We start from the raw sequence: 19,261 nt of genomic DNA on the forward strand, positions 1-19,261 counted from the left end.
CTTTTTTTAAATCCATCTGAGTTCTATGATTTTAGTTAGGGGAAATATTAGCTTCCTTCATTGAGTCAGTGTTTCTCAAAGTCTGGTTGCTGGACCAACTACATCAAAATGCAAACCCCAAGCTCTACTGCACATCTACGGAAGGACAAGGTGCAGGGGCAGATGCGCAGCGCAAACACCCTTCCTGGAGACTTATCTACAGAAGGATCTGAGTCCTCCAACAATAGGGAAAAAGAAGAAGGGAAAGGGATTATTTGTTTGTTTGTTTATTTATTTATTTATTTATTTATTTATTTATTTATTTATTTATTTCTGGAAGGGGATATTCAGAAGAGAATGCACAAAAAGGATCAAAGAAAAGGAAAACAAGAGGGAACGTATCTCTCTGTGAATAAGACAAGAGAGGCTAGCACATCCCCTAAAATAAGAAGAGCGTCAGGCTGAGAGGAGGAACACTGAGAAAGTCCAGGAGGGACATTGAGAAAGGTCCTGGTCTTCTCAATAAAGGAGGAGGTATGACTGTCCGTGACAGCTTGGGGACCAGGGGCAAGGGCTGTGCAGTGAGACCCACACTCAAAACAAACTGAGGTGGTGACCCAGTTTCCCCACTTGGCAGAAAGACAAGCTGGGAGCACATCCTAACTTCTTTCACTCTAAGAGGAGACCAGCTCCTTTTCACAGGTGTATCTGAAGCTCCAGTGAATGGCATAGCTCAGGCATGAATACAATGATTGAAAAAACATGGTCCGGGAACTGGATTGTCATCTATGTGCACTTAACAGGAGTAAGAGAGTTAAGTTGGGTGTAGATAAGAGATCACCAAGAGACACAAGGATCTAAAATTCAAAATCATAAAATACCATCACTTCCAATGTAGAAATGAGGAACTAGTGTATATGAATCACAGATGCTGAGTTCCAGGATTTGATGGCGAGATGAAAGTAAATGAACTAGTATAGAAATAAATCAGAGAACCACGAGACAGGATGACACAAGCGTACACAACATGGATGTTCCTGTTCCTGTGACTGAACACCAAGACTTAGTGCAAATTTATGTAACAACTCAGAGTCCTAAACTTCCAGAGATGCCATTAAGCAAAAGCACCAAAACATATCACAAAAGTAGAAACCTTTCTCTAGGCTAGAGGTCAGTGACAACAGCCACATTATGCCACTAAAACATGGGAGTGCTGGAAAGTTGGCTCTAGCCCACTAGAAAAGTACACACTGCAATGGAAAACAATACAGCAATGTAAAGGGTCTGTGCAATACTTGGCAAAAAAGTCTCCAAATGCAGAAAACGTTTTCACATGTTGAAACCTTAATGTGATGATATTAGGTGGGGGGTGGGGGGGCAGGGAGGACCTTTGGAGGGTGGTTAGAATTAGATGAGGTTATGAGCTTGCAGTGCTCATGAATTGGATTGGTGTCATTGTAAGAGGAATGAGAGAGCCTGCTTCCCTCTCTGTTCTCAGCCACATTAAGGATAAATAGGGATATGACCGTAACCCAGAAGAGGCTCTCATCAGAATCCAACCATGTTCCCACCCTGACCTTGGACTTCCAGCCTCCAGAACTCTGAGAAAACCATATCTGTTGTTTAAGCCCCCCAGTCTGAGGTACTGTATTATAGCAGTCCAACCTAAGACAAAAGGTCTTCCAGATAGTTATACCATGAAATATATTTTTGTGCGAAGTTCTGAACTTTAACCAAATTTACTAGCTTTGTCAATTCAGTTAAAACAAATGGCTAATTTAGTCAAATATTCACCTATTTACCTGATCAAACTGGCTTAAAAAATATGAGGCACAAAAACAATAAGTAGTTATTTTCTCTTCTCTTTTTTGAAAAATGTATTAAGCAATTGTGATTATTCAACAAACTATAGTAATATAGACTTCCTTTTCCCTGAGAAGATAAAATCGAACATTTCAACAAATGTCATATACATTTAAAAATCCCTATGACAGACTTTTTGTCCAGAAGTTATCACTTCTCCCTATTTTCAGTATTTTTTTTGGGGGGGCGGGGGAGGACAGCAAAGATCTTGCTTATTGAACATGCATGGAGCAGAGCTCTGGAGTTGTAACCAAATGATACTAAGCTAATTATTTCTGTTCCTTTGAAGTCATGACTCAGTTGTACCCACAGAATTTGGATATTGGCTGCAGGGAAAAAAAACCTCTATGTCTGATGATTAGTCCCCCAAAATAGTAGGGGAGAAAAAAACAGAAGAAATCTTACTGGATCAGAGGGAAACCAGTATGGGGACTAACTAGATGTGACTAGCATTGTCTTAAGTAGAGAATAAAGTACATAAATGGGGGGAAAACTCTTAACTGATCTCTTTGCTTAATGTTTAAAAAATTCCATGTCACTGTTTATTGGGTGGAGTAGGGGAGAGACAATCAATTAAATAAACTAACAGTAAAAAGGGAGATGTTGATGACTTTTATCCAGTCCTAAAACAACCATTTAACTTTAGGTAAGACAATTAATTTCAGTGGATGCATTATCTATCTAGGCATGATTTCTGCCTGATGTCCTTAAATAAGCTGACATATAGAAAATAATTTAGCATATTACCTATTAAAGAATAAGTGCTTAAAAAACATTAATGGAAACATTGGTGGAAAAAAAACCAATTGATTTTACAAGAAATTGCCCCTATTTAGATTGCAGCTTCCCTGAATCTTCCCAGTCAGGTGTTTTCTTCCGGACCTGCTAAACCTTCTGAACCATTTCACTGATTTCTCTTAATTGTAAAATGACAAATTTTCATGAAACGGTGGATAACAAATCAAAGGAACCCACCTCACTCTGCATCTTCTGAGCCTCCTTTGAAGTTTGATAAGATGGTGTCTCGACAAATTCAAGCATTGATTTCCCCTTATTTTTCTCATATTCTTCTTTGTATTTAACCTTCATTTTAAAAAAAGTATAAGAGGCATATAAACCTCACAAACACTTGTATGAGTAAAGTCAAATAAATATGTGTCCAAAATTAATCATCCTATTTTCTAAAAATCACATTTTTCTGGCCATTTAGGTTGATCATTGGATTCCCTATGGTTAATGACATATAAAGAAAGTAAACAGGTAATAAGTACAAACTTTTAAGAATTAAAAAAAAATTGAACTGCTGAATAATATTGTTCTAGGATTTCTGTATTTAGCTGAGAGATATATGTCATATATGTTGGTTTATAAACATATATATACATGGTATAAGCATATGTACATACAGAAACTGAGACACAGAGAGAGAGAAGTCCCTGTGACTATTTTGAATGCCCATTAGTAAATCATGAACAAGAAAGAAAACATGTCTGATTCTCTATTTTTCTGTGAAAAGGAGAACAGAATTCTCTGGAATTGCTCAATTCTCCCACAGACAGAGAGTAAAATACGCAGTTTTTATATTATTTCTTTCAGTTTTACTATGCACTATTTAATATTATATCATGAATTTTTCTTTTTTGTTAAAGATTTATTTATTTATGCATACAAGAACTAGGGTACAAGCCAGAGGTGCAGGGGGATGCAAGGATTCACCAGAGACAGAGTGGGGAACAGAACAAGCAGACTGACTGAAATACACTGCTGAGGTGAGCAGTGGGTGAGACAGGAGAGGTCTGCTGTGCCATGTAGGTAGCTCCCTGGCCCACCGAGGATAGAACTCATGCTGCAGAGGCTGCAGATAACTTCATGATTTATTTCATTCAGAAATATATTTTCATTGATAATTTATGAAATTGTTCCTTAAATTGTATAATAACAACAATAATTTGAATAATTAGATCCAAAGGAAAAGTTTCAATATTTAAAACTTTGTGATGGCAGAAAATATACTACATTTTAAAATTCCTATTTGGAGGCATATTTTTGTTTCAGAGAAGTGTGACTGAGTGATCAATGAGGGTGTTTGAAGTCTAGTAAATATACTACATTACAATAAAATTTTGTGAGAAAAATGAAATGAAAGTAACAATGCAAAGAGAAAAAATGTATAATTCCAAATCTTAAGAAGAGCTAGTTTGCATACTTTTTTAAATACATAAAAGTGGGTTTCAAGTCATTATTAAGTTTATGTTTCATTAGATACATAAAAAAAGGATGATATGACATTTTAGTTTATCAGAAACTGGAAATGACATCTTTTGCCAACTATTAAAACTCAAAATAAAAATAAGTTTCAACTTTATGCATAGGAGATACTTTTTTCAATTTCTGTCAAATAATACACTGGTTTTTCACAATTGAAAGAAACTGTTAGTCTAGTCTTGTAATTTTTCCTTTTTAATAACACATAATTGAATTGAGTAATAATAAGCCTTGTAGCTGGAAACTGACAAATCAGTTGACTATAAAAATTTAAATCATCACGATATTTGATCAGTTTAATTATCTTCTATCTTGTAAGTTTTACATTGTGTAAAGTAACTTTTATATTATAAAAATATCTTTATACTGAGGGCCTCCCTTGTGGTGCAAGGGGTTAAGACACAGCCTATGAAACTGTCTGCAGCCACTGCAGCACGAGTTCAATCCCCAGCCAAGGAGCTACCCACATGGCATAGCAGACCTCTCCTGACTTGCCCACTGCTCCCCTCAGCCGTGTATTTTAGTCAGTCTACCTGTTCTGTTTCCCACTCTGTCTCTGGTGAATCCTCTCACACACACACCCCACCCCCAGCACCTCTGGCCTGTACCCCAGTTCCTACATGCATAAATATATAAATCTTTAAAAATATATATCTTTATACTGAAATATGATTCAAGTTTTCCCCAAAGCAATAGAAAAAAGTGTTTAAGATTTTCCAAAGCAATGCTCCTCTGCTCAGGATGCTCATTCTTTTCAGCATCTGCACAGTCTCTGTCCAGACTCAGGCCGTGAGAGGTGACAGGACCCACACAGGAGGACACATACCTGACTCTGCAGCGTGGCATTGTCTTTATGGTGCAGGTGCTCGGCAGCATCCGCGTCAAAATGATACATTCCTTTGCTTTCCTCAAAATGCTTTTTGTACTCTCGCTAAAACAGAGAATATGAAAATAAATTTAGAATAAAAGAGGCTGATTGGTGCAACTAATACTCGGGGATGCAAACAGTGAAATACAAGCCAACAAAAGCTGCCGAGATGTTATCAGAACCCATTTGCAGTCACTGGTCACTTTGGAGATTTCTGACACTGAGATGAACAGAGAATGCAGGACAAACCAGCTGTGGGTGGTCAATGTGAAGAGCATACGACACACTCCAGAGCAGCAGGGACAGTGAGCTGTAAACACAACCTAAATGTTGCTCAGGACTCAAGGAGTGGCAATGGAGAAGCCAGTGGTGGGATCTGCAGGAATAGGCAAGTTGAGCAAAATAAAGGTGATTCTTACTTGTCTTCTACTTCAAAGGGAATGTGTTTTAATAGCATCTACAAGAAGAGAAGGAAAGAAAAGAACAAACAACAGAGGAGAGGAAAGCCAGAGGCACGAAACCTAAAAAGTTGTCTGGAAAGGCTCACCTCTGAGGAAGATTGCGGATCATAAGGAAAATGACAGTGAGAAATACCTCAAGTAATTGTCATAAAAGGAGAGGGTAGGAGGGGCCAGGAAGAGAAACTAAGAAAACTGGGTACAAATCAATTGAATTTTTAAGGTGAAAAAACTGGATTAAGATTATTTACTGTCTAGATATACAGACCAGAATGAATAAGGCTGACAAACTTGGCAACTGTGGGACGCTAAACACAAAAAACAGGTAAGCAAAATATAGGTGACAAAAACTGCTTCATGACTTCTGTCATTGGGAATTGAAGACTTAGTTACTCTGCACTATTAAGAAGAGAAGTTAAGAGGTAAATAATGGATAATACAAAGACTCAAGGCTACAGAGATTTAAGCTAAAGTCAGTTGCTTTAGGCAAATGAGGGTTTCAGTAATAATGGCAATTTCCTGTAGAGTGGGGAAGTAAGTAGCACCAGAAAGGGAGCGGGAGAGAGTTGGCCATGATGACAACTTTGACATTTGGCTCTTGGGACATGCTGCCCAGTGCCGGGATGGGAAGGGTAGATGGTCCAATGACCTGCACCTGAGAACCCCTGTTTCATAAGGACCCCTGTTTCAGTGGTCCCCTCAGAGGTGCTTCCTGCCTATAAGAAACTAGTGTTGTGTCCCCCAAAACTAGCCAGAAAAAAGTGAGGCAATGAATGCCCAGGAACTTCATGAAAATGTTCACATAGTACAACTTGACAACAGAGTAAATTCTAAGTTCTAGCTTTTCTGCTAAATTAAAATATATATAAAGACAATCTCAAAGGATAACCATGTACTTAGAGACTTTATAATTTGATTAGAAGTTATTTTTAATATATATTTATAAAATTATCATGAATTGACTCTAACACGCTGGAATATATCCCACTACTGAGTTAAAACCTAGAAATCATCAAGTCTAGCATATTATGTCTAAAATATCAATATACTGAGAAAAGATCAATAAGAACTGTCCCTAACAGAAATACCTATTTTAGCTACAGAGAATTTCAGAAACTCCTCTTTAAAATAAAAAACTACAAAAGAAAAAGAAAACCTATTTAAACTAAGATCTGCAAAAGAAATTTTCAATACTTGTTCTTAGACTGTTAGTCTGTCCAAGTTTCTTAGTCTCTGTTGCCTCCTAGTGGGAATTATACAGAGTAACACACATTATATAACTAACTCATGCAAAGTTATAGCAGACACTGAAAACTAGTGAAGTGCTATTTCCAGGGAGAAAAGTGCCCTCAGAAATTTAATTAATCATACATTATGGCTGTGTAAACTCACAAGGCACTCATTTTACTCTACAGCTACATGTTAAAAAAAATAAATGGATTATTCCAAAGACATTTAGAGGTCCTTTGGAAAAAAAAAAGCTACTTATAACAAACTGACCAGTAATTTTGGCAGAATGTCTTCTTATTAAGCATTCTTATGTTCAATCTTAATTAAATTAAGTTGCCTTTATAAATCAACAAAATTTCAATTCTCTTTACATTAAAATTTAAAAGATAACTCTGACATACAATAAATTTGAGCCAATGGATCATCATACAAATTTAATAAGTGGATAGTTCAGAGTAACACCTTTTTTGAACCTTGAAAGTTCTCTCCTATGAATTATTCATTCAGTAACAATTTTTCTATGGAGGGGGGATCTATAATCTAGCAAATGAAGGTTAAACTTTATAAAGAGTTTCTAAAATAAATGTAATATATAAGTTTTATATATTTTTCTGGATTTTCTCTGTTGAAGTGTTGATAGAGATAATTTATCTTAAACTATGATTTTTTACCATTATGTTAAAATAAAGGCCAATGTTCTTTAAAAGAAATATTGCCTCAGAGTAGATGCATTCTTCCAAGTATTAATTTTTCAATTAGCACTATAAATACTTTAATTGACTTATTTTCAACTAGACTCCTCATGTCCTCAAGAAGTTTAACCCAAGTATGGATGAGGCATTGTCAAGGGCAAATGCCACCCTAATGATCAAAACTGGATGCCAAAGGCTTTAGAAGCTACCTAGGATTCATGGAGGAAAACTGGCAGCAGAAACAGACTCTCCAGGAACAGAAGACTGTGTGCAGAGGAGTAGAAAGGAGCATGGAGATGGCAGGACAGCTTGAGCCTATCAGCCCTCAAACCTTCATTCTCTGCCCCACAGACTGGAAGGAAGGATAGACTGATTTTCCTCCAAGGACCAGTGAGTAAAGTTAATTCATTAAAAAGGCACTGTGGGTATGAAAGACTTACATGTGTAGCACATTTCAAGAATGATGACAGTGGCAGTGGAGAGAGGATGATTATAAAATAATAAACAAAATTTCAATCTATCAAAGCCAAGGGTAGGCATTTTTAAGCCTAAACTGAGGCTGTAGCTCATTACTTAATACTTTGAGCCTGACTACAGATTTTTTAGATTCAAGGCTACAGCCACATCTCCTAAAGACAACGGGCTTCATTTTTTCACATTTCTTGCCCAGCATATTTTTGCTTCTACACTATACCTGGACCCAAGCAGATATTGAACAGATTTGGGTAATCTTGAGAGAAGGCATACTTGTTAAAATAAGCATAGAAATGACTTAAGGTCACGTTAGAGTTGCCCATGGGGCATCCTGAATGTCAGAATCGGAAGGGAAGGTGGTGAGGTCAAGGTCCGGGTGCAGAGTTTGTTTGAAACAGCACCTTGTATGAGTTCCACTGGAATGCCAGGACACCAGGCAGCCTGTACACAAGTTCTCTCATGAAGACTTGGAGAAACTCCCTCCCCAGCTGCGTTGAAAGGAGTACAAACCTTCACAAGACTGACATGAGAATATGGCGTCAATGTAAATGCCCGCAGGATTTTTTTTTCCAAGAAAATACAATTTTTTCTTATACCGAAGCCTCTTAAATACCAGACACTCTACTCTGAACTGAGTATAATAAAAGATCTCTCATTTAAGAGCTGGACCTTAAGTGATTTCAATAAAGGAAGGAAGGATAGGAAGAAAGGTGTAAAGGAGCCATTCAACAAAAAGTTTGTATTCGAGACATTAAAGAGCTGGAAGGAAGCCCACTGGGAATGTGACAGGTGTGTGGGGTTGCAGCAAAGCAGATCACTACTTTCCAAAAAGTTAGTCACTGATGCGGGGGACACACAGACGCAGGAGGAAGCAGGCGAACGCACGAACTCTGCAGGCGCAAGCACCACAGAGCCCCCAGCGCAGCCACAGCTGTCATCCAGCAACCCACTTACTCCGCTGAGCATTTTGCTGGTTTTCAAAGCATGTTCTAAAAACAAGTTAGGGAGGTCTGAAACTGGATCATGCATATATTGCATGTCTTTCTTGTACTTCACCTATGAAAATAACATGGAACAAAATACCATCTAGGAGAAGAAAATATTATCCTTTTGCATTATCGCCATTATTTTGAACACAGAAAGTACTAAGCAGTGGTAAATTGACATACGGGTTCTACAAGTAGCCACTAGATGGTGCTCATTAACTACGGAATGTGTAAAAAAGTTATTTTTCAAGGACCTGAAAATATTTTGATAATTCCTATTAGCGTTTATTCAGAAAGGGTGGCCACAGAATCATGCAAATTTAACAGAAATTTTACTTTGAAGACGTTATTAGAACAACCACTTTAGTTTTTTCAGAAATGACTACTGTATTTCGATTGTGTTTATGGAGATTTTAGGGCTTTGGTGTTCTTCATCCTATTGTCATACAGACTTTTTTTTTTTTACTGTTTTGGAAATATAATAATATTAGTAGTAATATTAGCATGTTGACAATAGGAAAAATATCATGCGCCTACTATGTGGCAAACACTTTTCTAAACACTTTAGCTGTGTTAAGCAGTTATCTCCACAACTGCAGTAGGAAGATACTTGAAGTATCTCCATTTTACAGATGCAGAAACTGAGGCACAGAAAAATGATGTTATGGTGTTAAGTGGAGAAGTCCATCCGGGTAATATTGTAAACCCTGAGCTTTCAATATTATGTTCTAGTTTCCTTTAAATACATCGTAACTCTGTGTTCTTTAGGATTTTATGGACAACAATAATCAAATATGAAAAGAAATTATTCTGCTATTCCCAACGATCTTGAAAGACAAAAACATTCATTTCATTCATTTTTGGTTTTGGTGGAGCAAAGTTATTGAGCACAAGTTTAACAATATCTTCTAAACATTAATTAAAGTAAGATGGACTAAGTCCCAAGGATATGACAGGCGTGAAAGGGTTTAAATGATCTAGCAAAGCAACAGTCAACAATAGTTCATTTCAATACTTGGAAAGGTATTCTATACATCTTTCTACTGTGGTAGAGTAATTGGTCTTTTCCTGCTTCTGTTTTATACTCTAATTTAAGGAAACTTTCCTTGTAAACTGAAACTTGATCATCTTTTAAAACACGAAATGAAAACAACTCCTATGAAATATTTTGCAGCATTGACAGAGGGACAATTTTTTTAAATTTAAATTTTAAAAGAAATGTTAAGCATCACAAGTATAATTTCTGAAATTTTCTTTATGATAAGCCACCAAATAGCAGGCAATAATTTACAAAAGCCTAATATTGTGGGCATAATGACATGCGTTAACCATTGGCATAGCCACTAATTGACAGTACAACATACTACTCGTCTGCAAAGCTATAATCTCTTTTTGATCTTGATGAGACATAATAGTTTTATTGGCAATACTATTCCTACTTATTAACAAATTAGTAATCAGTAACAATTAATAGCAAATTACAATAATACATTTTTCTCAAAAAAAAAAAGCCCCGGGAAAATATGCCTCAGTGTTTCCAACTAAAATTACTTGGAAATTACATGATCTTGATTAATAGTCAGTAATTACAACATAGCCAATTCTGAGAAAACAAGAATCAAAAGATAATGAAAATAATTTTCTATGAATTACAAGTCACAAGACACAAAGTAACTTACATCACTCGCCAGTACGGTAGCAAGCTGACTTTGCCTAAAAGAAGCACTTTCAAGGGGATTGTAATGATGTTTCTTATCCTTCATTTCATTACCAAATTTTTCTTTGTATTTAATCTGCCATAGAAGAAAAACAGGATATACTAAATAGCACATTAATCTTTAAGCTTCTAAAATAATACATTTGATTTTCATTAGATCATATAAATGCTACCTTAAACAGTAGTTTAAATTTGTTATATTTTCTCCTGTATAAAACTTAATTAGGCATAAAAGTTTAAAAAAACAAGCTCCACTTGAACATTGATCATAAATGCAATTAGGCATGAACTCAAACCCTATTAACAAGAATTATGCACTAAAAGCTCAGGACTTCTAAATGTCAGTTTGCGTTTCTGCATTCCTATAGAATTAGAAATTAAGACCACAAATCCCTTAACGCTTACTGAATTTAGGAAATGGAAGTTGAGCCCCAGAATTAGAATATGAGTTTTCCTAAGAAATTATTTTGAATACAGGACATAGCTTGTACCATGAGTTTTCTCATCATTTTCCATTTGTTCAAAACAATCATTATTAGGAATTACATTTTCTAAAATGTCCTGGGCCTATTTAAAGCCATTTTTTTTTTTCCTTTGCTTTAACTCCACAGTTGCTTCCAGGAGCAAAATCATCTTCAATATTCATTCTGACATATTTTTTTCTTTATTTTAGTCTTAGGGAATCCAAAGCAAGGATTATCGGCTTACTTCCTATTGAACTATATTTTTCTCCATGAAGAGAGAAACATGAATGTATGTTAACGAGTATAGATACAAGCTCTTTATCAAAAAACCAAACAAACAACTAGCTCCTTCCATTTCACACCGCCTTTGATTCCTACATCCAAGAAAGGCTGCACAGACCTCAAAAGTATTAAAAGCTTTGCTATTTGATAATATTTTTATCATGTTGCAATTCTTACACTATTTTACTTTCTTACAACAGTCTCAGAATGTCCCTTTATTCATAATTCCATGCATCTTCAGACTCTGTCTGCTAAAAAGCAATCTGGGGATGGCTCAAATTGTTTTGTGTCCTCAGTAATTGGTCTCCCTGGGGGACACAAGTCTAGTACCTATAGTTGAGAGCTAGTAAAAATCCTGGTGGGACTATAACACTTGGAAGAACTTTCTGATATTGACTTATAAATTACAAGCAAAACCTCATTTGTTCTAATTCATTGGTGAGGCTTCTCTAAAACAAGAAACATTCAAATTTTTAAAAATTATTTTATATCTTGAAATCAGGAGCAATATCACCAGTGGAATAAATAAATCCCCCTCACTACTTTCCACAGTAGCTGGCACCGAACCAAAGATTTTCCCTACCTGGTCCTGCCCTAAGCTTATAGGTCCGCTTCCCTTGTGCCCTCTATAACCCTCTGCTAGAGCACTTTTCACAGTATTTTCATCTGTGCTCGTCTCTCCGTCGGTTTTCAGTGCTTTAAGTGACATATACAGACTTCCATCTGAATGGCGCCAGATGCCTCCACACGCTCCACATAAGACATTCTGCCTGAGGGATACAATGCCCTGCACACTCTCAGCTCATAGCTGTACAATCTCATCTACTGATCCTTCTATATAATGTGGGCTTGTGTCAAGTTTTCTTTCAATTACTCATGTTCTCCCACCTCCAGCACCGGAGGGGCACAGATAGTGTTAAGATCTTGAGCATGGAGCTTGTCCGGCAGTCTGTAAGCCCTGCTGCAACCAGCGCAGCCGCACCTGGAGCACAGGAACACAGGAGGGGGATGACTTGCAATTAACTTGACAGCTGCTCATGTGCTACTAAACCTGGCATTTGCTCTTTCCAAGTGAGTGTTTATTTGTGATAAACAAAAGTTAATCCATATCGTAATGGTTCTTCTTTTCTTCCTCTACTCATTCAACTTGGAAGCCGTACTGAGTTCCAACCTGTGAGGCTGGGATAGCTGACATGACTGAGACCCCAGTCCATGGAACCCGGGATTAGTACTACTTTCCCAAAGCCAACCTGACTGAGTCTCAGTCACGCTTGAAAATTATTTCAAAGTACATCCCAATTAGGAGATGTGCTCCAATTAGGAGAGCATATATTTAAACTATTTGTTTAAATAGACAGTGAGCACAGAAGAGATTTTTATATATTTTTGTATCCCCAGTGCCTGGCATAGTGCTTTGAAAGAATTTGCCATTTACTCTATGGCTATTAAAGAAGTATATAAATTAATAATGAAAATGACAACACTTGTTTTATTCTCAGAGAATGAATCAAATCCTGAGGCATGAGTTGAAAGTATAGTAGTTCTTGAATTCCCAAGTTCCCCACACACACACATACACACCCTAAGGTCTTTGTTAAATTGATTTGAGCTATATCCTATTAGGTAGGGAAAATGGTAAAAGGAAATGAAAAACAGCAAATACAAAATATAAAATATTGCATTTGTATTGCACTTTATGGTTCCTAAGGGACTTTTATTTATTCATTCAGAAAATATTTATTTAATATATACTCTGTGTCAAAAACTGTACTGAAGAGATTTAGAAGTCAGGTGGTAACTCTCTCCAAATATATGAAAAAATAGAAAAATAGCATTTGTTCTACTCAGAAAGGTACAGTTAGTATTAATGGGTAGAAGTTGTAGCCAACAAGATTTCTGCAGATTACAATTGAAATTTTCTATCCACTGAGCTGTCTACCAGAGAACCATAATCTGCTTTCCTGCTCAAACTACTACCCCCCACCTGCTCCCATTATTCACCTGAAATTTTATACACATCCTACAGGTATTAGCCCAAGTGTAACTTCTTTCTGAAAGCCTCTTATGATCTCCCAGACTAGAATATTTACTGCTGATCTATTTTTGAAGCACCCCAAATTCATCTGGTCAGACCTTGCACACCTGAGCTGTGGCTCGTCCCTTTATAAACAGTAAGCTTAGTTGAGGAGAGGTTCTGTTTAAACTGTAATATCTAGTTCAGTAACTTTCTGATTGGATGAATAAGTGGATGGAAAATACTGAGAAGTGGTCTTTCATTCAAAGGCAGGAACAGGTAACTTCCATGAGTCTTCAAATTTTGCAACAATTTTGTAATAGCTCTTGATAACTTGATTTTTAAAGATTTCTACCACTGCTATGCATTGCCTATACACCTTACAATTTGAGTTTTAAAATGCTGCTTAACCTTTCCATTCTATTTCTGTAGTGAAATTAATTATTTTAAGTATATCTCTCATCCATATCCTTATAATGAATGCAATAAGCAAAGTATTGTGAAATATATATTCTAACTTTCAGTATTCTGTGTGATTTGATTCAAAAGGTGCCTAAGCCACAAAAATGCAAGAATTTTCCTCATGACTTAATTAAAGTAAAATAACTGCATTGTGTAAAAAAAAAAAAAAAAAAAAAAAAAACCTTTACCTTTTCTGTAAAGTTTGCAGATAGGTAAACAAAGAAAACAGCCACATGGTTTCAATGGGTCCTAGTTTTCACCACTGACTCACTGACTACACATTCACATTCAACAGTCTATCCTAGTTTTAAGCCACAGTTCATACATCTGAGTGTCTACCTCTTCCTGACATCTCACCTATCCTAAGTGATCAAGGCAATGTTTTCTTTTGATTTTAACAGGCAACTGACCCAATCATGGAACAAAGTATCTCCCTTCTAATTTTAAGACCATATGAGAAAAGGAAGAGTAGGTTTTGAGTGACTTTGCTGTGCCTTTGAGACACAATGTTACCCCTTATACTTAAATCAATTATTTTGGAAACAAATGACTAACTGTGCCTGGAAATGATTTTATTGACATTATGAATATCACATCCTATAGTACAAATGTCTACTAACTTTTTTTAATATAGGATAGGTATATAGGATTAAGCTCCTAAACATTGTATAAAGACTGTTAACAGAATTAGCAGGACTTCCAGAGGTCCAAACTTGGAGAAAAGACAGGAATGGTTAAACTACAATGATATCACTTACACTAGTTCCTCATAGCTGGATTCTCACAGAGCAGTATTCTAATGGTCGGAAGCCACAATTTTAAACTAGAAGTTTGAAGCTTGTACTCTGAGGAGTACTGGGCTCTACAATGACATCACCTATGACTCAGATTCACAAAGAAACAGAAAAGGCAGAAAAGAACATACCCTAAATGAAAGCTTTTCATCATAGTCATAGAAATGAATGTTAAGAAAGAAACAGAAAATTTGATAAGCTTACCTTAATTATCAGTGAAAATGATAACACAATGTCACATATCTAAATAACCCAGTATTGGATGAAATTAAACTAAAAACTGTCAAGGAAGACTCTAAAAGCAAATTTTTATGTAGAACTCACCATAAAATCAATGTTTAAGCCTGAATTTTTCCTAAAAGAGTATCTTTGCCCTTAGTTTTTAGTTTTTATAACAACGTAACATATTAGGGAGTTTGCACAAAATGTTAATGATACAGGGAAATTTGTTTCATTGGCCTATGTCTAGCTATTGAAAAGCGAATTTTTGTCTTTCTCTATTGGTGCAATAAACACAACAAAGGCCTGTCTCCACAGAGCCTGCCATGCAGTAAAGGAAGCAGCTATTTAAAGTACACACATGAATATGCATGTGACTATTAGAAATTGTGCTAAGAACCATAAAGAAAAATAACAAAAAATAAAGGGGAGGAGAGTCATACAATTTTAACAGGCAAGTCAAAGACTTGACATTTATGGCCATGGGTGGTGTAAGGAGGCTGTTGGGGAAGAGTCCTTGCCAGCAAGGAAGAGCTTGAGATGCTTCAAATCAATTAATACACCTTACAACTGAGGACAATATTTATTATTAAATTTGTACAGCAATCTAAAGTGTAATTCTCAGGTTTAAAACCTACTCTTCTCAATACAACAAATATCATTTTAGAACAAATACTAATTATTATAACACCAAAAGTTTTCCTTAAAATTATAAAACTAAGCAACAAATCCCAATTCAACTAGAAAAAGTCCAAGTAATAAATTAAGATGACATATATGAATATATTGACAGATTAACCACTCTTAGAGTTTTTAAGCTGATGACTTCAACAATGACTGCATTAAAAACAAAACTATTGCCGCATTTATATTTGAGATACTTAAAAGTACATCAGTCTCTTTCTTTTGGAAGATGAGATTTACTTTTTCATTTTTATTGCTTTTTCTTTACTTGGCCATAATTTTATGTGCCTCCGAAGTTTTAAAAAGGGAAACTTTACGTGAGCAAAGCTGCTGCACACGTTACAGGATGTGGTGTGTGTGTTTCCATTACCTTTTCTGGGTTGAATCCCACAGAGCTCAATTTACAGGTAAAACAGGAGCATCCTGCCCACTCGCTTCCTTGGCCTCATCTTTTCATCAGGTGTATCTTATCACTGCAGGCCATGCACACAGCCCTGTCATCACCATCAACCTCACAGTCCTTCTGGCGCTATCTAGCTCTTTCCTTCCTGCATCCTGCCCCCAGCTTCCCTGATTATTGCATTCCAAAATCATTTCCCGTCTATGTATTTGTCTTGGAGACCTCCTGAATTCACAATCTGTCATTAGCTAAACAGCAAGAGAATATATGATTTTCAAGTTATCAATGAAGATACGAAACTGTACTTTCTGTCTTTGTTTCTAGTTAATACACTTGATATACATATGGAACATACCAGATTCATTCCAAACGTCCTATATACTCATCTGCCCAGCTTTCCCATTTTCAGATGAGTTTATATACCATGAGATAGATGGAATTGTTACCAAAAAACAAAGATAATATAATAATGTATCTTACAAATTATAGTCTGCTTAAGCATCTGATCATTCAGTTTCTAAATGAATCAAGATTTTTAAAATCTGTCTAAAAACCACATAGGGATCAAATGATAAGATTTTTGGAGACTGAATTTTAAATGTGAAAACAAAAGTTCAAATACTAAATCTTTCTCCTGAGGACGCTCAACTAAGTTTGTGAAGGAATACATTTAAGAGTGGAAACTAAAGGCCAGTGAAGCTATTCCTGCCTCATTCTGTGTTTGAATTCATGTGAAAATGTAGAGTGGAAAACTATCCTGAATAGCTACAGCAAAATTACCCCTAAGGAACTATGTACTGTTCTAGGGGCCAAGAACCATTTTCAGTGTTTCACTCACAGTAATCCCACTACCCTTCATTACAACCCTAGCAAGCAAGTATCACTGCCATCCCCATTATACAGATGAGGAAGAGAAATTCAATTAGTCCAAGGTCACTCGAATAACAAGTGGCAAAACCAAGAATCTAACTCAGGCAGTGCTGCTCCAGACCCTATTTTCTCAACCTCTCAACTGAAATGTCCTTTTCTAGAACCTACTGCTTCTCCCACAACAATTGATGGGAAATTTTGCCCTGAGAACAGGCTAAAATCCTAAGAAGTCAGGTAGCTATGCTGGAAACCTAGAGCAATTCCAGAAAAAAAAAGAGTCACTGTGCGTGTCCTAAATATGTGCTGCCTGTTCTCCAGCATTATTTGGAAGAAGAAGCACCTGGAGTCAAATCCAAAACCAGTCCCTGAGTGCCTCACCCAGACTAGACCCTAATCGCTTGTGACATCAGCAGCCTCCTCAGTCACAAAGTGGGTTTACAACTGAAAGTATCTCAAAAACTGTAAAGCAATTAATGCGAAGCACATTCTCCCCCACCCCTTCTCTTTTTGGGTTCTCATGACCCTGAGGGGTTCCATGCAGGCTGCTCCCTAGGACTTTCACCTCTTGGGAAGCGAGGCATCCCTGCCCTGGGCAGCCACTTTAACCTTCCTTTGACAGCATTTTCTTTACACATAATGCTTCTCTGCTCAAAATACTCATCTCTTACCTGACAGTCAAGGCTACTGGAGAGACTACAGTTAAAATGGGGACAAGGAGTCCAGAGGGCCCCTTCATAGAGTCCAAAGTCACTTTTTCTTTTTTTACCTTTTCTTCTATAGGACATATTGTTGCTACTCCACTCTGTAAGTACAGCCATAGTCCAAACAAATACACACTGACCCAGTTATTATTACACAGCAGCTAAACTCCTCCTAAACCCCCTGGAGTTTATACCTGCACTTCCTTGCCTCAGCCCCCTCTTGTCCTGTCTCCTCTGTCACGTATTATTCCCATCCTTTCTTTGGGGTCTTTTCCTGGTGCCTGATGCACAGCTTTCTCTTCCTTTAAATCTAGCTTAGCTAGCTCAAACCTACCTTTTACACAAAACCTTTCTATCTGCACACCCCTCATTAATGTCTTTCTCCATTCTCAGAGAATGAGCTGTGTATAAATAACATTTTGCTTTTACTTTACTGGTATTTCCCTAACTACTAATAAGTCTGAGTATTTTTGAAAATGTTTATTGACTATTTATATATGCTCTTCTGTGACTATCAATTTGCATTCTCTGCTAACTTTTTTTTACTGGGCTTTTCATTTTTTTTAATAGTAAAGAAATTCTGTATATATTAGATATTAGTATGTCATCATCATAGGTATTACAAACATTTTTCCAAATATTTTCCAAATAATGAAGACCACTGCTCTTCTTTTTATATTTTTAAAAGCTATTCTCAGACGCTTCCTTCTCCATAGTAAGTCTAACTTATAACATATTCAAATATTTAATTTTTTCCAAAAAATGTTTGAACCTATTAGATTATAATTGGAATTGCATGGAATTTTAATTTTAATTTTAGAAGAATTAACATTTTCATGACATTGAATATTGAGAAACCTGCCCCAAGAGCATAATTGGTCTTTTCATTTGTTCAGATATTATTTTGTGGTCTTAGATTTTATAGTTTTTCTTATTCATACCTCTCCATTTTGTAACATAATTCAATTAAGCATTTTTCAAATAAATGAATGTATATTTTCAAAGTTAAAAACACTATAAATGTATAAATATTATTGTTTGTTATCATTGTTGACTTTACAAATGTTTTCTTTTTGCATTGTAAGAGTTTTAAATTTTCATATATTCTAGTTTTTCTAGGCATTCTTTTACAGCTTCTGGATGTCCAGTCTTATTTAAGAACAATTCTGTTATCCCTATGTAGTATATATAGTCTCCTGGATTTTCTTTCAAGATTTTGAAATTATTCTATTGTTTACATTCACATCTTTAATCCATCTGGAATTCATTTTGTATATGGTTTAAGATTCAGGTCCAATTTTATTTTTACCCTGATGGATGACCAGTTATGTCAGCACCATTTTTAACTAATACAACTTTTTCCCACTGACCTGAACCAATACTTTTATCATAAATTAAATTCTTATACAGATTGGAATCTATTTCAGGATTCCCCAGTCTATCCTACTGATTATTTTATCTTTTTCTATACCAATCCCATATTGATTTAATTCCAGTGGTTTTGTATTATGTTATGGGAACTTATGACTTAAGTTTGCCTTCACTGGTCTTCATTTTCATATTTTTAAAAGCTATTCTCAGGCATTTCCTTTCCATTTAAATGTGGAGATCATCTATTCATATAGGGGGAGCAACTGTATTGAATTCTAATTGAAATTGCATGACATTTATATATTAATTTTGGGAGAATTGTTGAGACTTTCAGTCAAAAATGTGGCATGTCTTTAATACGTTTTCAGATCTTTGATGTATATTCTTCAATAAGATTTCAATTGTCTTCATCTTCATCACCATTTTTATTAAATGAAATTGAAAAATTAACATTTTTATTACTCATAA

At 35.9% G+C, this 19,261-nt stretch overlaps 1 protein-coding gene across 11 annotated transcripts in view; it reads right to left on the reverse strand.

Moving 5' to 3' along the window:
• NEBL (nebulette) overlaps nt 1–19,261 on the reverse strand; it is a 376,811-nt gene that overhangs the window by 51,443 nt on the left and 306,107 nt on the right. For 5 of the 11 annotated variants that reach the window (XM_054695118.1, XM_054695119.1, XM_054695122.1 and 2 more), the window contains 3 exons: nt 10,495–10,608; nt 4,934–5,038; nt 2,818–2,925 (listed from right to left, as the gene is read on the reverse strand). The exons of 4 other annotated variants lie outside the window; for them this stretch is intronic. In XM_054695118.1, the coding sequence (XP_054551093.1) occupies nt 2,818–2,925; nt 4,934–5,038; nt 10,495–10,608 (327 nt within the window). Of the gene's footprint in view, nt 1–2,817; nt 2,926–4,933; nt 5,039–8,783; nt 8,886–10,494; nt 10,609–19,261 lie in introns of all 11 variants that reach the window. 2 more of the 11 variants (XM_037510690.2, XM_054695121.1) reach the window with 2 other exon arrangements.

This window comes from Talpa occidentalis, unplaced genomic scaffold (genome assembly GCF_014898055.3).
Source record: "Talpa occidentalis isolate TD23 unplaced genomic scaffold, MPIMG_talOcc4v2.1 talOcc4.14, whole genome shotgun sequence".
In the NCBI taxonomy this organism is placed as follows: Eukaryota; Metazoa; Chordata; class Mammalia; order Eulipotyphla; family Talpidae; genus Talpa; species Talpa occidentalis.